The following is a 17,071-nucleotide window of genomic DNA, read 5'->3' on the forward strand; positions in this document are numbered from 1 at the left end:
CTTAACGTGCTTTATTTCAGCTTTCAAATAATTAAAAACATCTCAAATTATTATACATATACAAAATAGGTACAGATCTTGTGGCGTTCGTCCCGATTTCCTTTTTTTTTTAATCGATGGCTCGCTTTCTGTGCATTTCGAAATTTGGCATGAGAAAACCCGCCTCCAGAAAACATGAAACAAAAGACAACAGGAGTTTTGATGCGGATCGCGGAGGGCAAGGCTTTGGGAAAATTTGCTTGAGTTACATGAGGGGGGGGGGGTGAGAACAGAAAAACAAAACAGAAAAAGTAAAGGTTCCTTTGTTCGGTGGTTTCATTTTCGCACCAAAAAAGAAAAAGCTAAAAGGCCTCTGTCACGTTCTTGAGCTCAACAGCAAAGAACCGTCGAGACAAAGTGGATGTCAGGGACCCTTCACAAGAGAATAGCACCAGTTTGGTTTTTTGTTAAAGTGCCTCAGTGACTCCACTGATCGCGGGCAAACACACTTCTTTCAAACATTTTTTTTCTCTCTCTCTTTGAGGTAGCCGTAGGATGTTCTTGAAAAGAAAAACCAGTTTTAAACCCATGTTTCTCTGCTGGTGGTTTTAATGTGACTTTGGCAGACAAGAGGAACAAACAAGAGCAAAACCGACAGGGACTTTGGGCAGGTGGAGAGCGGCCGGCATAACAACAAAGACAAACATGACTGTCAGTTTCACCGTTTATTCATCAACACCTGAAATGTGGTACAAAGCAATCGGGTTCTGTCTGTCGGGACTGTCCTTTCATTCCTCTCACCGCAGGGCGGGTGTATAAAAATACAAAAGTCACCTGTGTGTTTCTGTAAACTCCAGAGAGGCCTGGATTGGCTTGGTTGAAGAGGGGCCGGGGGGAGTCAATTTGATCGAAGCATATATTATTTTCTTGTAGCCAGTGAAAATCTTCTCTATGGGATCCTTGGTGTTGGTGATGGTAAAAACGAGACAAAAACAGAGTCAGAAATAAACAAAACCAAAAAAACAAAAGTAGTGGTCCCAAATGCGACGATGCGAGCATTGCCGCATCACTGCCATCTTTGTTGAAGTGCAGGTTTTAGGCATGGTAGACCATTGGAACAATGGTCGGATAGAATCGCAGGATGAGGAAAAAGGGGGCCAGATCAGAAAAAAAAAAATGTTTTGGTGGCTTTTTCTTTTTTTTTTTTTTAAGAGGGATGGTTGCTAGAAAAAAATGAAACGCACACACTCACGCACCACAACATATTCAAGTCCAGATTTCTCTTTTTACAAGAAACAGACAGGTCCAACTTCAAGGCCAAACTCTTGGTCTGGAGCACCAACGTCCATAGGAGCGATGTCAATGATGGGCAGGCGAGATGTTTTCGATGTCTTGTACTCAATGACTGTCTTGCCCCATGTACCGGTGTGTGACTGCGAGGAGAGAAAAGAATCGGCTCAGGATGCGCGTTCATCAACGTTTAAAACTCCCAACCAATACACACTTCCTAAAAACTGCATACGTTGCAATCCAACGTGCCAAAACCGCGCCGTGAATACGCATTTATGTCATCATCCGCATTGTTTGTACATCCGCACTGTTTCACGAATCACTTCTTTGTTCATCACACGGCACCTCGTCAGAGATGGTCCAGAAAGTCAAAACCCTGCCGCTCCAGCTCAACGGGCAGGTCGACGAGCTGCCTTGAGTAGAAGCGGTCCAGAACTTTCTGGACCGGGATTTATCATTTCCGCATGGAGCGGTGATTTCGAGCAAAGCGAGCAAACGGGGTTGTTTTTGCGATCGAGCAGATGAGCTCACCGTGCAGCCGTCCTCGAGGACACTGTAGGTGAAGCGGCTGTTGCCCTCAGCTCGGATCTCAATCTCGTTGGAGCCCTGGAGCATCAGAGCCTTCTTCAGGTTGCCGGTGGCGGCATCCATGTAAGAGATGCTGTTCTTGCAGTGGTATGTGATGTTCTGGGAAGCCTCAGTTGACATGAGACGCAGGAAGGTCATCTGGATGTTGACGTCTTCCGGCAGAGAGCCCTCGCTGCCGTACTCGAACTTTGGGGAAGGAAAGCACAGCGCAGAGGGCTCGGTACACGTTCCGATCGAAAGTTCCCCCCAACCAAAGGAGACTTGTTGGGAGATTCGGCGCGTTTACCTGGAAGCCCTCGTTCATTGCCTCGCCGAACCAGACGTGCTTCTTCTCCTTGATGTTCTTGCTGACGTACCAGTTCTTCATGGCAACCTCACGCTGAGTTGGGGACACGCAGGTCTCTCCGGTCTCCATGTTGCAGTAGACCTTGATGGCGTCCTGATTGCAGCCCTGGTCAGGGTCAATCCAGTACTCGCCTGAAGACGGAGGGGTACAAGCTATCAGACTTCAAAAGGGGCCGCAACGCATCGCACGCTCTTGTCTCATCTAAGGGGGTGGATCCAGTCTCAGCCTTCATGCCCCACTACCGCCGCAAGGAAGCGTGTGAATAGTCCGTGGCATCATGACTCACCGCTCTTCCAGTCTGGGTGGCACATCTTCAGGTCGCGGCAGGTTCTGGCGGGGTTCTTGCGAGTGCCGTCGGGGCTGCGGATCTGCTCAATCTGCTGGCTCAGGGTCTTCAGAGTGCTGTCCACCTCCAGGTCGCGGTCGCGCAGAACGTTGGCGTCATCAGCGCGGTACATACGGAAGGGATCGGGACCCTTGTCCTGGGGCTGGGAGATGAAACCGATGTCAAATCCGCCGCCGTGGGCGCCTGGTGCTCCGGGGGGTCCGGGAGGTCCGGGAGGTCCCTAAAGAACAAAAGGCAGCGTTAAAACAATAGATCGGGCAGTGATTACAATGGATAGCAAAGTTAAGCGAGCCTTACAGAAGGTCCCATCTCTCCAGAGCGTCCACGAGGTCCAGGAGGTCCAGAGGGACCAGGGAGGCCAGTCATACCATCCTTACCGGGAGAACCGGCAGCTCCAGAAGGTCCCTGATGGGATGGGATGGGGGCGGGGGGGGAAATAAATGAAATTCCCCAAAGGAAGAAGCTAGAACACACAACAAAGTCTCTTTGGAGCCTGAACTCACTCTGGGTCCAGCGGGTCCGGCAACACCGGCAGGTCCTGGCTCTCCAGCGTGACCCTAGTGGCGTCCAGAGAAAAGGGCAGTTAAGACCCACGTGTGTTATTTTATACCCTACATTCCAAAAAATGTGCGGCCAAGAGCGTGAAGGAACATACGGCGGGTCCGGGAGCTCCCTGCATGCCAGTGAATCCTCTGTGTCCCTTCATGCCTCTCTCACCAGCCTCACCGCTCTCTCCCTTGTCTCCACGAAGTCCAACGGCTCCCTAGGTGAAGATGACATGATTGACCCGATCTGTGCCCATTGCAGAGCTCTGTCGCTCGTGCTCATCGCGGTACTTACAGCGGGGCCACGAGGTCCAGCGGGACCAGAGGGACCAGCGGGGCCAGCAGCTCCCTGGAACACAAGAAAATCAATGAGGCGCGTCGTCGGCAGTTCATGAACCTCTCATCAAGTTGAGATTCGGAAAAGCCGCGGTTCACTCACAGTCTCTCCACGGTCACCATTCTTTCCAGCAGGTCCAACAGGTCCGGGGGCACCGGGGGGTCCGGGGGCACCGGGAACTCCAGCGGGGCCAGACTCTCCGCGGTCTCCCTAAATTTGTTCCGCAAGATCATCTCAGTTACTCTCTTTCAAAGAAATGAGGCATTCTCCCTGCAGGTGTCGGAACGCAAAAAGCTGCCCATTCTGTAGTCTTTGTTGCCGTTCCTATTTCATACGGAGTATCTCGTTCAGTATTGTAGGGGGAGCCACGGCCTTTCCCGACGGTGACTTTCCAATCAAACAAATGCCGGCCGGTGAACGGCTCATCGATTTGGTTTTGAGCCGCGCTCATCTTGGAGCGACGACGCAACGATACAAACGGCTTGCTTGCAACTTGGGCTGTCGCAGTCGGGGGCGATTCAATTGAGAGCAAAGTTTGCCGATTGTCAGCACATGCCGTTTGCAGCGATGTCGACTGCGCTCACCTTGGGTCCAGCAGGTCCATCACGGCCAGCGGATCCCTCATTACCAGGGGAACCCTGAAGGAGAAACACCAGACAGATCAATTGTGAGATCCTGTCAAAGGACAAACGCGCGGGAGGTTGACAGATAACGCAAGAGCCGCTTTCTTGTCATACCTCACGTCCGGTCTCTCCAGCGGGTCCAGCCAGTCCAGGGGGTCCCATGGGTCCGGGAGGTCCGCGCTCACCACCGGGGCCGGCAGCTCCCTGCTTTCCGGGCTCTCCCTGTGGGCGACGTGCGCAGTGAGTCGCGATAGCCCGAGCCAAGTTAACGGCATGCTAGCTGGAAGAATGAGGCCTCGATAACGTGAGGACAAAGTCATCGTATGAACTTACAGTAGGTCCGGGCAGGCCGGGGAAACCTCTCTCTCCTCTCATTCCAGACAGACCGACAATACCACGCTGTCCGCTGATACCCTGAGGTCCAGGAATACCGGCACTACCCTGGGGTGGGGGGTGATTGCAGAGGCAAAGTGTTAGGCAGACCACCAGAACGTGGACCCTTTTTCAAAATGATCTTTCATGCTTGCCAGCAAGACGAGTAAAAGTAAAATAGCAGTTTGAAGCGGAGGGGACTTTACAGTAAAGGGGAAATAACTTACAGGAGCACCGTCAGCACCAGGGCTACCCTTCTCACCAGAAGGTCCAGGGGCTCCAGCGGCTCCAACCTCACCAGGGCGACCGGCAGGTCCGGTATCACCACGGTTTCCTTTGGGTCCCTCCTTTCCACTGGGTCCGGAGGGTCCGGCAGGTCCAGCGACACCCTTTCCAAAAAAAGCGGAACACAATTCTTCACGGGGCTCTGCGGATTCAACCGGCTGATGTGCTCAGATTCAAACTGGACTTACAGAGGGGCCGGGGGGTCCAACTCTACCAGCAGCACCGGGGAAACCGGTAGCGCCCTTGGTGAGAAGACACAAGGTCAATGAGAAGACTGTATGTAAATGTGAATACGATATGAGAGGGCCGCAGAACAGTCACTGTTCTAACTCACAGGAGGTCCAGCAGCTCCGCGAGCTCCCTTGGGGCCAGTGTTTCCAACGGGACCCTGAATGAACAGAGCGTCCGCTTGATCAGCGTCGGAAAGCTAACAAGGGGCACACAATACAATGACACCTGATCACTCGGGTTGACAAACCTGGGGTCCGGGAGCACCGGTGGGTCCAGCAGGACCGGGAGGGCCAGCATCACCCTTAGCTCCATTGTTACCGGCCTCTCCCTTAGCACCAACAAGACCGTCGGCACCCTAAATGGCGGTGATGAGAAAAAGGTTGGAGTGATCCAAACAACAGGAAAAGGTCTGCGAATGGAGCGGCAGCATTTATGGGCTTACAGGAGGTCCAGCAAATCCAGCAGGTCCAGGGGCTCCGGCCTCTCCACGCTCACCCTATGATAGAGGAGAAAATTGAACTTGAACAGAACTTGAGAAGATGGCGCCTGAACAAGACAACGTGACATTTCTTCTCTTCTTAGATGGACTGAAGAGCACAACGTGCATTAGCGTAGAGGATGACGTCAAAGGGAGGGTCGGACTGGAGTCTGGAGTGTTTCAGACAGACAGAGGGTGACTCACGGGGGCTCCGCGAGCTCCGGCAGGTCCAACGGGTCCAGCGGGTCCAGTCTCTCCCTTGTCTCCGGTGGCTCCAGCAGGTCCGGGAAGTCCAATAGCACCACCCATACCGCGAGGACCGTCTTTGCCAGGTGCGCCATCAGCGCCCTTGGCTCCTTGCTCACCCTGGAGAGGGCAGAATTGATCGAGAACAAATGAGATTCTGATCCGAGGGGAGCTTTCATCCGATTTGACATTGGTGTGACAACTCACTCTATCTCCTCTCAGTCCGGGAAGACCGGCGGCACCGCGCTCACCAGGCATACCCTGCAGTCCAGGTGGGCCCTGAGCTCCGGGGATACCAGGGGCTCCAGCATCTCCCTAAGTAAAAAGCAAATGAAACAATCAGATGGAAGAATCACTCGCAAGTAGTATCAGAAACATTTCTGCCCAAATTACCTTAGCACCCTCATTTCCAGCAGATCCGGGAGATCCGCGGGCACCAGTAGGTCCGACGGGACCGGGGGCTCCACGCTCACCGGGGAAACCTCTGTCGCCCTGAATCAAAGATGAGGCACAAATTTAGGGCAGACTCACCTGGAGCTAAATCTAACGCAGACTATTTTTGGATTGATTTGATTCGAAGGAAGGCGCTTTGAGAAAATCGAATCCCAAAGGCAACTGACTGTCGGCTAACAGAGAGTCCAAAATTATCATCAGCCGGATACTTTTACAGATCAAACATCTTGGGCATTACAGCCTGTTATCAGGTAAAGGTGAATGTGACTTACTCTAGCACCGGCAACTCCTGGGGCACCAGCCTCTCCGGGCACACCCTGAATTACAGAGAAAAAAAAACAAGTTAGAAAATAAAAGAAGAAGAAAAAAAAAACACATTTTTAAGTGGTCACAGTTGAATTCAATTAATTTTGCACCTGCTCTCCGGACTTGCCAGTCTCACCAACAGCACCTTGGGGTCCTGGAAGTCCCTGGAATCCTGGAGGTCCAGCAGGTCCTTGCTCACCTCTCTCACCAGCAGGTCCCTAAGAAGAGCAAAGGAAGGAATGTTGGAACCCAAAATGATGGGATTAGCTGGACTTTGGAGTTCATGTCTTCCTCTACTTACGTTGGGTCCAGCAGGTCCCTGAGCACCAAGCTCACCGTCCTTTCCTGGGGCACCCTAAAGAACCACAGATATTTACTTTGGGCTGTCCAGTGAGCTTTTACATGTGACGAGGACAGAAGAGAGTATCCTTGAGAACTTACAACAGGGCCAGTAGGTCCCATCACTCCTCTCTCACCAGACTTTCCAGCTTCACCCTAAAGATACGTTGGGGAGGGAGGGGGCGTGGGGGGGGGGGGGGAGACACGTCACTTGTTAGCCTCATCTTGACAATGATCCGGATAGCTTTGTGGATCTGATCAAACGCGCTCCGTAGCTCGAGACTCAGCACTTACAGCGGCTCCCTTGGGTCCGGGGAATCCCATGACACCGGGCTGGCCTCTGGCTCCAACAGAGCCAGGGGGACCAGGGCGGCCATCTTGTCCAGGGGCACCCTAATGAAATGCTACCGTTAGCCCAGTGTGCATTCGTTTCAAAACACGAGGGCGTGAACATATGGACTTACACTAGCTCCCATCTTGCCGTCGGGTCCGGGGCTGCCAGGGCTGCCAGTCATACCCTAGAGGTCAAACACAAATGTTCAGAGGAGGATATGGCCAGTCAAGAAATCCTCAGCAGCAACGTCTTACCTTAGCTCCAGGCAAACCGGCCTCACCAGTACGGCCGGGCTCACCGGTAGCACCTTTAGGTCCGGCGACACCAGGGGCACCGCGCTCACCAGTGGCACCCTAAGATTGTCAAGGGCACGCAACAAATATTTGAACACAATCAAATGGCTTCCAAGAGAAAACAAACCAACAGGTTATTATTGACACAAGTGAGTAAAAACGGCGTGGCGGGAGCCGTACTCACTTTGGGTCCAGAAGCGCCATCAGCACCAGGGAAACCACGGCCGCCAGTGGCACCCTGAAGAGGAAATGCAACAAAGCTCGCTTAGGTCTGTGAAAAAAGCTGATTTTTTTTTTTTGTCGTTCACTTTGCTCGACCAAGAACGCAGAGTTGAATACACTCAAATCTTGCAATTTGGTTCTCTGAACCCAATCAAGTCTGCTGGACCAAAATCTCTTGACTCAAAATGCAAAAGTCTGATCGTGTGACCATTCGCAATAGAATCTGAAGCGAATGATGCTCTTTTGTTGACGAATCACAGGCTTTTTTTACGAATTACCTGTAGGGGGCACTAAAATGTTTGTGAATGTCATACTGATGAAATGTAATGACGGTGGGACTTCTGTGGAATGTTCGGGCCCGCGTTCGATACGCTGAAAAAAAGCTGATCTCATATGATGCCGTGCGCTCAAGAACCTCACACACACGACGGAGCGAAATTGGACATTTTGCTACGGCGCTTACACGCTCGCCAGGAACTCCGCGGGCTCCAACGGGACCGGGCTCTCCTCTGGCTCCTCTCTTGCCCTCCTCACCAGCGGGTCCGGAAGGTCCTTGAACTCCTGGGGCGCCCTGCACGATACAAAAGGCACCAACAAAAACGTGAGCGACCGTGTTTCACGCCGTACTGGAAAGGCGGGCAAGTCGATGGCGGTGAACTTACAGCATCTCCCTTGGCACCGGGCTCTCCCTTGGATCCAGGGGCACCAGCATCACCCTGAAACAAACAAATCAGCAAACGTAAGCAAACAAGACCAAAAACTAATCAAAAGCGATCACTCAAAGACGGGATGAACAATCGGGCCAAACGTGTCGTAGGATATCAAAGCGTCAGGAACGACGTCATTCTGAATCCGATTGTGTCCGTGGCCCAGATGAAGAACAGAGCTCATGTGCTATGCAAGAGCTTTACTCACAGTGTTGCCCTTGGGTCCAGGGGCACCAGCAGCACCTTGGGATCCTGGGGGTCCACGAGGTCCGGGGAAGCCGGGAGCTCCGGCAACTCCAGCAGCACCCTGCGGGGGGCGGCAAACTCATTCATCTCAACTCTGAATCGCTGCCGTTTTAACTTTGGAGCGCGTTAAGCATCACGTCGTGCACTTACAGGAAGTCCCTTAGCTCCAGCAGCTCCATCAGCTCCGGGGTTACCCTGATGGGTAAAATGACATGTTTTTAGTGACCAGTTCTGTACAGGTCCAAAGGCATTTTTTTTTTTGGGCCTAATTTTGGTCCAAGTTTTTCATGGAGAAATGGTGGTGGTGGTGGGGGGTTCTTTGTTTTGTTTTGTTTTTTTACTTACAGAAGGTCCAGCAACACCAGCGGGTCCAGGGTTACCGGCCTCACCACGGGCTCCAGCGGGGCCCTCGGGTCCACGAGCACCTTGAGCTCCAGCCTCACCCTGAAAAGTGGATTGTGTGATTAAATAAGAAGCTAAACGTCGGTTGTACCTAACTCCGCCCTCCCCCAAATATCTTCATTTAGAATAAAATCATCATTCAAACGAAATGATGAATAATATATGTTGCCCAGTGTCAAGACTGTGCAAATAAACACAACGGCTCCAGCTAGCTTCCGTTTTCCCCGAACGTTTCACAACTACAATGCTGATGCCTACAGGATCTGTCATTTCAAGGCAATATCACTCAAATCCAATATTGTAATCTCAACCAATACAGATTTTATTTTGACCCGTCCCGTTAGCCAAATATAAAACTGCTAAACAACAAGCGCTCGCCTTGTTCCGCAAATCCCTCGAGACCTAAAAACAACTTCTCCTAAAAGAATGAAAAAAACCCCCAAACGACAACAATAATAATAGCTGTGCTTTTACCTTGGCTCCGGGGCCACCGGGGAATCCAGGAGGTCCAGCGGGGCCAGTGGGACCCTACAAAAAAATAATAAAGCCAACATATTCAGACTAATGTGCGGGACAGACAATGGAGTTTGGAGAGCCTGTTTTAAAATGCGCACTTACGGGAGGTCCAGCAGCTCCGGCGGCACCATCGTTACCACGAGCACCCTGCGGCACAAGGAAAAGCCAGTTTGGCTCCAATCTCATGCCGTGATCAACGGATTAGGCGGCGGAGAAAAACTCACAGCGGCTCCAGCAGCGCCGGCGCGTCCTCTCTCGCCAGGCAGACCGCGGGGTCCCTGAAAACGGATGACATTCGGATTCAAGGCATACACATAAGGCATCGCATAAAGCGAAGCCAACATATGGGCTAGCCCGGTTTTACCCACCATAGCACCGGGGGTTCCGTTCTCACCAGCGGCTCCGGTCTCTCCCTGCACACAAACGCAACGCCGGTCAGACGATGTTTGGGATGGCGCTTAGATCATCGGCAAGCTAACACGTTAGCGCCGGGGCTGAAACTAAATGAAATTTACGCACGGCCGGTGTGGAATTGAAGAAGAATTGGAGCATCGTGAGACGCCGGTCCCTCACATCAAACGCGAGCGAGCATCAACGCGGCTACTTTGACCAATGCGGCACTACTTCCACGTTGCGGTCGGTGTCACGGCCTCTTCCTTCGCAATTACACATGCAAACGCTCTCGGGAACTCTATTTTCCATTTGCCCCATTGAGCTTTGCTGGATCGGGTGCCTTCATTGCTTATGTGGGCAACGGGACATCATTTTTCTTCAAAGCTCAAATCCAAGCCATAGGAAGATCCGCTGTAAAAAAATCCATTTGTTCAATTGTTTCCGAAACTGTAATTGGATGTAAAATGTTTTTTTTTTTAAATGTGGGACGGTAACATTTCACCAAAAGTCGTGCCATGCGCCACAAGATACGCAGTAGGACCGAAAATCGGGTTTTCTTTGATTTGGGAGGAATAAGAGTGAATTAATCCGCGAATTCCCTTCATCATCATCATCATCATCAACCGTCATCCACCGTTGATTGGAAAAACCAAAATGCTTCTGGCGCAGGTGCATTACCACATTTTGTCGACAGTTCAAGTCGGCTATCGGCTGTGAGAATTTTCAAGCGTTATGTCCAAAACGCGGCCAAGGCTCGAATGCAAAGCAACCGCGGGGGTCCTTACCTTGGGTCCGGCAGGGCCAGTGTCTCCCTTGGAACCATCCAGACCGCTGAATCCCTGAGGTGGAGCACACATTCACAAGTCAAGCGGAGGCAAAGGAGACGCTCGGCTTGTTTACGACGCTTTTGGCTGCTTTTCCCACTCACTCTGTGTCCCTTGATACCGGGCAGTCCGGGGGTTCCTGGGAATCCACGAGCTCCCTGAGGCAGAAATCAAATGCCTTCAGGCTCTTCTTTTTTTGCTCGCGTTAAGGTGAGGAGCGGCGGCGGCGCGGGTGACTCACCTGAGCGCCGGGAGGTCCGCGCTCGCCGTTGCGACCTGGTTTGCCGGATTCACCCTGCCGTTGGAAGAAAGAAAGCTGAAGCCACGCGCCACCAAGCGAGGGGGAAGTGGAGGTGAGACTCGCTCAACTTACGTCCTCTCCGTTCTTGCCAGAGGGGCCGGCGGGGCCGCGGGGTCCCATGGGGCCCTGTAAAAGCCGACAGTTCCGCATCAAAAAAAGGTTCACCGCGCCGTCAAGTCACGTTCGCGCTCGCGTTTGGAGTACTCACAGCAGGTCCGGCCTCTCCAGACTCGCCGGGGGGACCGGTGAATCCCTGAGGGCCCTGTGCAGAAGACGTCAGCGCATTGTTAGTCAAGCTGCGCCGAACGGTGAAGCGCGGCCGCTTCAGCCAATGTCATTTGTCACTTTTGTCATCTTTCCATTCCTTCCTGGTGTGCTCGGGGGAAGGACAATGGCTTTTTTCCCCGTCACAATTGCATTTATTTACAATTATAATTATTTACAATTTGTTCACAATCACAATTTTTGTTTTTTTGCATCTCCAAAACACACGGAAATTTGTCAAAGCTGGAACGGGCAGGATTTAGAGTTAAGCATTTCAATGAGCCCAATGGAGAGGTTGGAAATGACTTTTAAGTCGCTCACATTGACAATGAAGTGGCTAGGAAGCAGGAAGTCGTGTACTTACGCTAGAACCGGGAGGTCCGGGGGCTCCACGAGGTCCCATTGGGCCCTGTCAAAGGCGAGCGGGAAAGGTTAAAAGTCCGCGCAAACCGTGTCAAATCATAAAGTGCCCACGCGCGTGCGCAAAATCGACTTGCCATGGGTCCGGGAATGGGATGGACAGGAGACTTATCGCCATAGCCGTGAGACATCTGAGGGGAGAAGTTCTGCCAGGAAATAGAGCCATGCGGCCATGTTAGAAACAGTTCAGCCAATGGCACAACTCGCCCATCAAACCCAAAAAGTGCCTGCTTGCTCAGTGACCAGGAAGTAAATCATTTGTGTTTTTCTTGTTATCCGCTCGTGAATGAAATGCTTTGCGCTGTAACGCAACATCGGGAAACATCGGCTTCAAATTGAAAATCAATTCTACGTCAACAAGAATGGAGGTGGTTTGATGGGCGACAGATACGTCATCGTAACTGAATTTTTTTTGATGATTGTTCCAAATCGCGACTATTTTGCCGTGATTGTGAAGTAGCATCAAAACAATGTCAAGATAGTGCCGACGCGGTTCAGGACGATACGGAAGCGAGCGCCTTGTTGCATGAATTCGGTCCCGTCGACGCGAAATGATCAACAAGAGCAACGACTAGAAAAAAACAACAACAAAAAAAGATATATCGAAGAAAAACTCTCAACTTACTCCACCGAGGCCGGGGGGTCCAGGGGGGCCGGGGGGTCCGGGCAGACCGGGCTGGCCGTCGAGACCGTCGTTACCGGGGGGACCGGCGGGACCCTATGAGGGGGGGGGCAGAGAAAATGGAAGGCCCTTAAAAGTCATGATAACAACGTCAAATTACCAAGCCGACTATTCATCCGACACGGCCGTCAGATTAGCGATTTGAAGGGTCGCCTCTGCCGTTTGCAGTGACGGAATTACAACCATAACCCTGGTCAAAGGTTGTGACCACGTGACCTTCCGGGAACGGGGGTCACGTGACCGTAGGAAGGAGGAACTCATTAAGACCCGCGAAAAGAAACAACTTGACAGATTTGGAATGAGCGTGAATGTCAGCAAGCCGGAAATAGCAATGAAACATTTGGATAACCGTGAGGGGAAATGCGCAATAAATACATCAAATACGGTTGACGGCCATTTTCTCTGAATCCCAATCGCAATTCGACATCGTCTCGCAGATGGACTCGCTAAGTTTCTCTACCGTCGCCGTCGGACAAAGTGTTTGTCTTTCAAACACGGGCGGGCTTCGGCTCGGCCTCTGCGTTTTCATTCGCTGACATTTCAACCTCCGCACCGACGACTGAAGCGGAAAACGGCCGCCGGCATTGACGTGACTTCCGCTTGGCGAAAAAGCAGCGCCATCGGGGCTCACGCTCGAACGTAACTCGGCGGGAGTTTCCGCATTAGATTTCATGACCTCAGCGGGAACGCTGAGGTGACGGCGTGCATCCGAGACTAAAACGAGAGCCGACGGGTGGACATGTGTGCACTTACTCTCTCTCCCTTGGGTCCGCGGTCTCCCTTGGGTCCCTAGAACAGGAGGAGGAACAAAAAAAAAAGAATTTTAGCAGAGGACACAAGTCAATTCACGAATCGTGCGATTGATTTATCTCAACACGTGATCAAACTATTCTATTTATGGTTGAGGGGGAAAAAAAATGTATGAGATGTTTGGTGGTCATTCGTGACCCAAAACAAAGAGCGCGAAAATTAAGTGGTGGTTTCGAGTTCAAATCCGGGATGATTTGAAATCATTTGCAGTGAGGCTTTATTGAACAGACGTGACGTACGTAGCCATGTGATCGTGTAAATAATCATATTTACCTCCACCTGAGATTGTCCCTGGTAGCCTGTGAGCAGATGAGGAGAGACATATTTGTTAGTTGGACTTGTTTACCAAAGATCAATTCTTTTGTGTCGGTGCGACTTAATGCCGGGATATTTCACTTTTTACAGTCGCTGTGGTGTAAAAAGTAACATTGAAACGCAACCGTCACGTGAAAAACAATGACTCGAGTGAAATGCGACTATTTTGCGTTTCGGGAAGGAAGCTGGGAAAAGGACGGGCCGCGGTACCGTCGTCGGGGCAGATGGGGCAGCACTCGTCGTGGGGGATGACGGGGTTGGGGCAGTCGGTCGTGTCCTCGCAGATGACCTCATCGCACATCACGGTGCCGCTGTCGCACACGCAGATCTGGCATGGCTCCGGTTTCCATACGTCACGGTCCGCAAACACCTGGCCGTCAAGGGTGCAGCTTCCACCCGTGCCTGCGGGGGGCGACAGAGGGCCGCACGTGTGAACCAATAAGAGAAAACGCCACCCGGAAATCAATCAGATATCAATATTCGAGTGCAGTCGCGGGCTGGCACCTATGGCGATTTTGTAAGAAAATTCTTGAGCGTCGGTTTTAAACGGACGATCATGACGGGGCTAATCCAAGAGCTGCCGAAAGCAGGTCCACCTGATCTTGCTTTCCAAAGTCGAGGGCGGAAAGCGTGGAAAAACTAACCTCGCTCACCTCATAATATTCAACCGTCCCACAATTCCATCATTTAAATGTGACCGACCGCATTGCTGATTTTGATTCGAGTTTTCAAGCGGAGGAAAAAAAAAACATTTGTGGTCATTCTGTCCCGGGATACCAGATTGGTGAGCTCAGAGCGGCTGAGGGCGTGTTGGCAGCAGCTGCTGGAACCGCTTTGCATGTGTTTGCAATTAGAGCACAGCATGAAAAAAAAAAAAAAAAGCAGAAAAGGAAAAAGGGAGGGGAGGGGTTGGGAAATGAAAACTGGGCGTCCAGATGTGTGTGCAAAATGCGCAGGCCAACCACTAGAGGGCGGTATAGGACGAAGCAATCTCATCTGCCTGACAGCAAAGTTTTACGAGCCTTTCTCGACAATTCACATCTGGAAACACGCATTCCGTCTTCCTTTGTTCTCCTTTTTTGGGAGCATTACGAGTGCCAATGCGCCAAAAATCACACGTTTCAGTTTTTTGGGTGAAAACTTCCTTCAGCTCACGGCACATGAGGACAAATGTTTGCCGAGGACAAGACTACACCTGCTCACCGCCTCCTCCTCTCCCTCTCGATGTTTCCACCCAAGGTTTCGCTGTCCCTCACCTGCCAGGTGCCAGCCAGTGTCTAGTTTGAAGCCTCCTCTATTCCTTCCATTGGGCTATCGGGCCGGGGATGCGTTTCGAAGCGGAGCGAAGCTATAAAGCGCGTTAAAGGCCCCGTGCGCGAGATCGGAAGGCAAAGTGTGAATTTGGCGAACCGCGCTGGGCTCGGAGTCTAGGTCAGGCCTGGAGGTAAACCTGCTGCGACTTGCTTTGCATGCATTAGGTGTGGGGAGGGGGGGGGGGGGGCGGAGGAGAGAGGGGCCTCTTTGGAGATGCCCGTCGCATTACGCAAAGCCTAGCCTGCATCTCGCTCTCTCGCTATCTGTCATGCAGAAACATTCTGTTGAGCAAAGTTCCTTCCCTTCCTCCCTGTCTAAATCTCATCCGCTACATCCACATGTCGAGAAAATATCCACGTTGCAAAATCAGAGAGAGGGCGGGAAAAAAAAAAAAGCTCCAGAAAAAAAACAAGTGATGAAACGACGAGACTTACGGTCGTCCTCGCCCTGAGCCCTCACCAAGAGCGCCGCCGCGCTGAGCAGCAGCGCCAGCCGCAAATCCACAAAGCTGAACATATCTAGATGCCTCTAGACATGTAGACTCTTTGAGGCAAGAGAGGAAAAAAAGTTGGGGGGTGTCTTCTCTTTCTGCTACACTCCACTCATACACGGGTGTTTGGGGGTAGGGTCCGCTTGTTCCACAGTCCTCCTGACCCCAGCAGAAAACTCCCTACTGCCTACACCAACTTTCCGCCGGGCTTTTTATATGGGAGTCTCAACTGGGAGGCGCTGGGACTGCAGCGACTGGGACGCACCCTCGTTACCCTTTTGCCGGAGCTCGCGTTTAGGGAAGACGAGAATGGGACCCCTCCCTCAAAGGAAGGGGAAGGGAGAAAAAAAAACAGATGGGAAGAAAGAAAGGAAAAAAAAAGAGGTCCCTCCTTCCATGATTCCACAGCAGAAGGGTTTGGATGAGGAGAATGGGGGATGGGGGGTGGGGGGGGAGGGCGGGGGGGGGAGGAAATCTGATCTTGAAGAGCATCGGTTGGTCGGAGGAAAGATCTCGCAGCTTCATTCCAGACTTGCGCGCCGAGCTGCTAGCTGCTCCGCGTCGTCTTCGGACGCGTCTTGCTAATGTTGCCGCGATGTTGAGCAGATGCTGCGCGTTGCACCTGTGGGCCTCGAAAAAGGCATTCGGACCCCCCCCCCCCCCCCCCCCCCCCATCCCCACCCACCCTGACGGTCAGTTGCCATCAAGTTGTCATTCGGGACTCACACAGGCCGCAGAAAGATTTCTCGCTAGCCGACAGAATCAAGCATCCCCCCTGATAATGGCTCACTCGCCCATCGCTCTTCCTCCCCTTTCATCGATTTTTTTTGGGTGTGCCACATCTTGAAGATGCGGAGCAGGCCGAAGTCGGCCACCGTGGGAAAAAAAAAAGTGATTTTTTTTTTAATGTATATTTTTATGATTTTTATTGCGCTGTTGTTTGTTCCTGCACAACTCGGGGCTTTGCCCAACTGACGAGAGCGAAAGTGAAAAGGCCTTTTGGAGGCTCTCCTCTCGCGGCGGCGTCCTTCACAGCCGAGCCGCAGAGAAGCTGGAGGCCGCCACGAGCTGAAGGGAGACACGCGGCCGTCTGATCCAGCACAAAGCAGACACGTTGCACAGTCTCAAGCCGGCCAACAAGTCCAAGTCACTCCCTCTCTCTCTCTTTTCTGCTCGCACACACTGCAGATACCTTCACATTATCCATGTGTCTGCCTGTCCCTTTTTTTTTTCTTTTCTTGGAGGAAGATGGAATGCAATGTGCCTTTCGAGAGGATCGAAGGCAGGCAGAAGAAGAAGAAGAAGAAGAAGAAAGAGAGCAAAGTGCCACCTCATCGTCCCCCGATTCGACCTTCGGCCGGGATGTGCGAGCGCTCAAAATGGACAAAATGGGACAAAAAAAAGTTCTCGATCATCAAAGTACAGTTGGGGGAGGAAATGCCACGTGTTTGCGTTTGGACTTTTTTATTTTTTTTCACTTCATCCCTTCCCGACTTCCTCCCGATTTCAAATGAACAGTAAGACAATCCCCCCCCCCCGCTCCCCGTGCCTGCGTGGCTTTTATCCGGGTACTCCGGTTTCCTCCTACATTCCCAAAACATACACGGCGGCTTCATAGAACACTTCAAATGCCCCTTTGGGTGTGAGATTGTGAGCGCCAATGGCGGTTTTTCCACGGGTGGCCTGCGGTTGTTGGGGTGAACGTTGTTGATCTCATTCGAGGGTGGGCAATTCCAGTCCTGGAGGGCCGCTGATGAGCTGATCATTTGAATTG

General features: G+C 52.0%; 1 protein-coding gene across 3 annotated transcripts; it reads right to left on the reverse strand.

Annotated features, from left to right (window-relative positions):
* Window positions 1–691: 691 nt before the first annotated feature.
* On the reverse strand, window positions 692–15,498 carry LOC127589407 (collagen alpha-1(I) chain-like). 3 transcript variants are annotated; one of them, XM_052048537.1, is made up of 49 exons: window positions 15,242–15,498; window positions 13,704–13,895; window positions 13,452–13,477; window positions 13,122–13,157; window positions 12,312–12,404; window positions 11,764–11,832; window positions 11,631–11,675; window positions 11,211–11,264; window positions 11,075–11,128; window positions 10,943–10,996; window positions 10,806–10,859; window positions 10,663–10,716; window positions 9,853–9,897; window positions 9,709–9,762; window positions 9,587–9,631; window positions 9,443–9,496; window positions 8,912–9,010; window positions 8,717–8,761; window positions 8,529–8,627; window positions 8,276–8,329; window positions 8,077–8,184; window positions 7,576–7,629; window positions 7,353–7,451; window positions 7,229–7,282; window positions 7,059–7,157; window positions 6,867–6,920; window positions 6,727–6,780; window positions 6,536–6,643; window positions 6,392–6,436; window positions 6,060–6,158; window positions 5,874–5,981; window positions 5,625–5,786; window positions 5,385–5,438; window positions 5,190–5,297; window positions 5,046–5,099; window positions 4,900–4,953; window positions 4,654–4,815; window positions 4,388–4,495; window positions 4,169–4,276; window positions 4,016–4,069; window positions 3,534–3,641; window positions 3,390–3,443; window positions 3,205–3,312; window positions 3,053–3,106; window positions 2,847–2,954; window positions 2,490–2,769; window positions 2,144–2,334; window positions 1,801–2,043; window positions 692–1,412 (listed from the first exon to the last, which is right to left on the reverse strand). In XM_052048537.1, the coding sequence occupies exons 1-49, from the start codon at window positions 15,321–15,323 to the stop codon at window positions 1,266–1,268; spliced, it is 4,347 nt and encodes a 1,448-aa protein (XP_051904497.1). In that variant the 5' UTR covers window positions 15,324–15,498; the 3' UTR covers window positions 692–1,265. The 3 variants fall into 3 exon arrangements, with proteins under 3 accessions (XP_051904497.1, XP_051904495.1, XP_051904496.1); XM_052048535.1 differs by lacking the exons at window positions 7,576–7,629; window positions 13,452–13,477; window positions 13,704–13,895; window positions 15,242–15,498 and having other exon boundaries at window positions 11,631–11,832; window positions 13,122–13,181; XM_052048536.1 differs by lacking the exons at window positions 5,046–5,099; window positions 5,190–5,297; window positions 13,452–13,477; window positions 13,704–13,895; window positions 15,242–15,498 and having other exon boundaries at window positions 11,631–11,832; window positions 13,122–13,181.
* Between the last annotated feature and the right edge of the window lie 1,573 nt (window positions 15,499–17,071).

The sequence above is a fragment of the Hippocampus zosterae genome, chromosome 17 (assembly GCF_025434085.1).
Source record: "Hippocampus zosterae strain Florida chromosome 17, ASM2543408v3, whole genome shotgun sequence".
Lineage (NCBI taxonomy): Eukaryota > Metazoa > Chordata > Actinopteri > Syngnathiformes > Syngnathidae > Hippocampus > Hippocampus zosterae.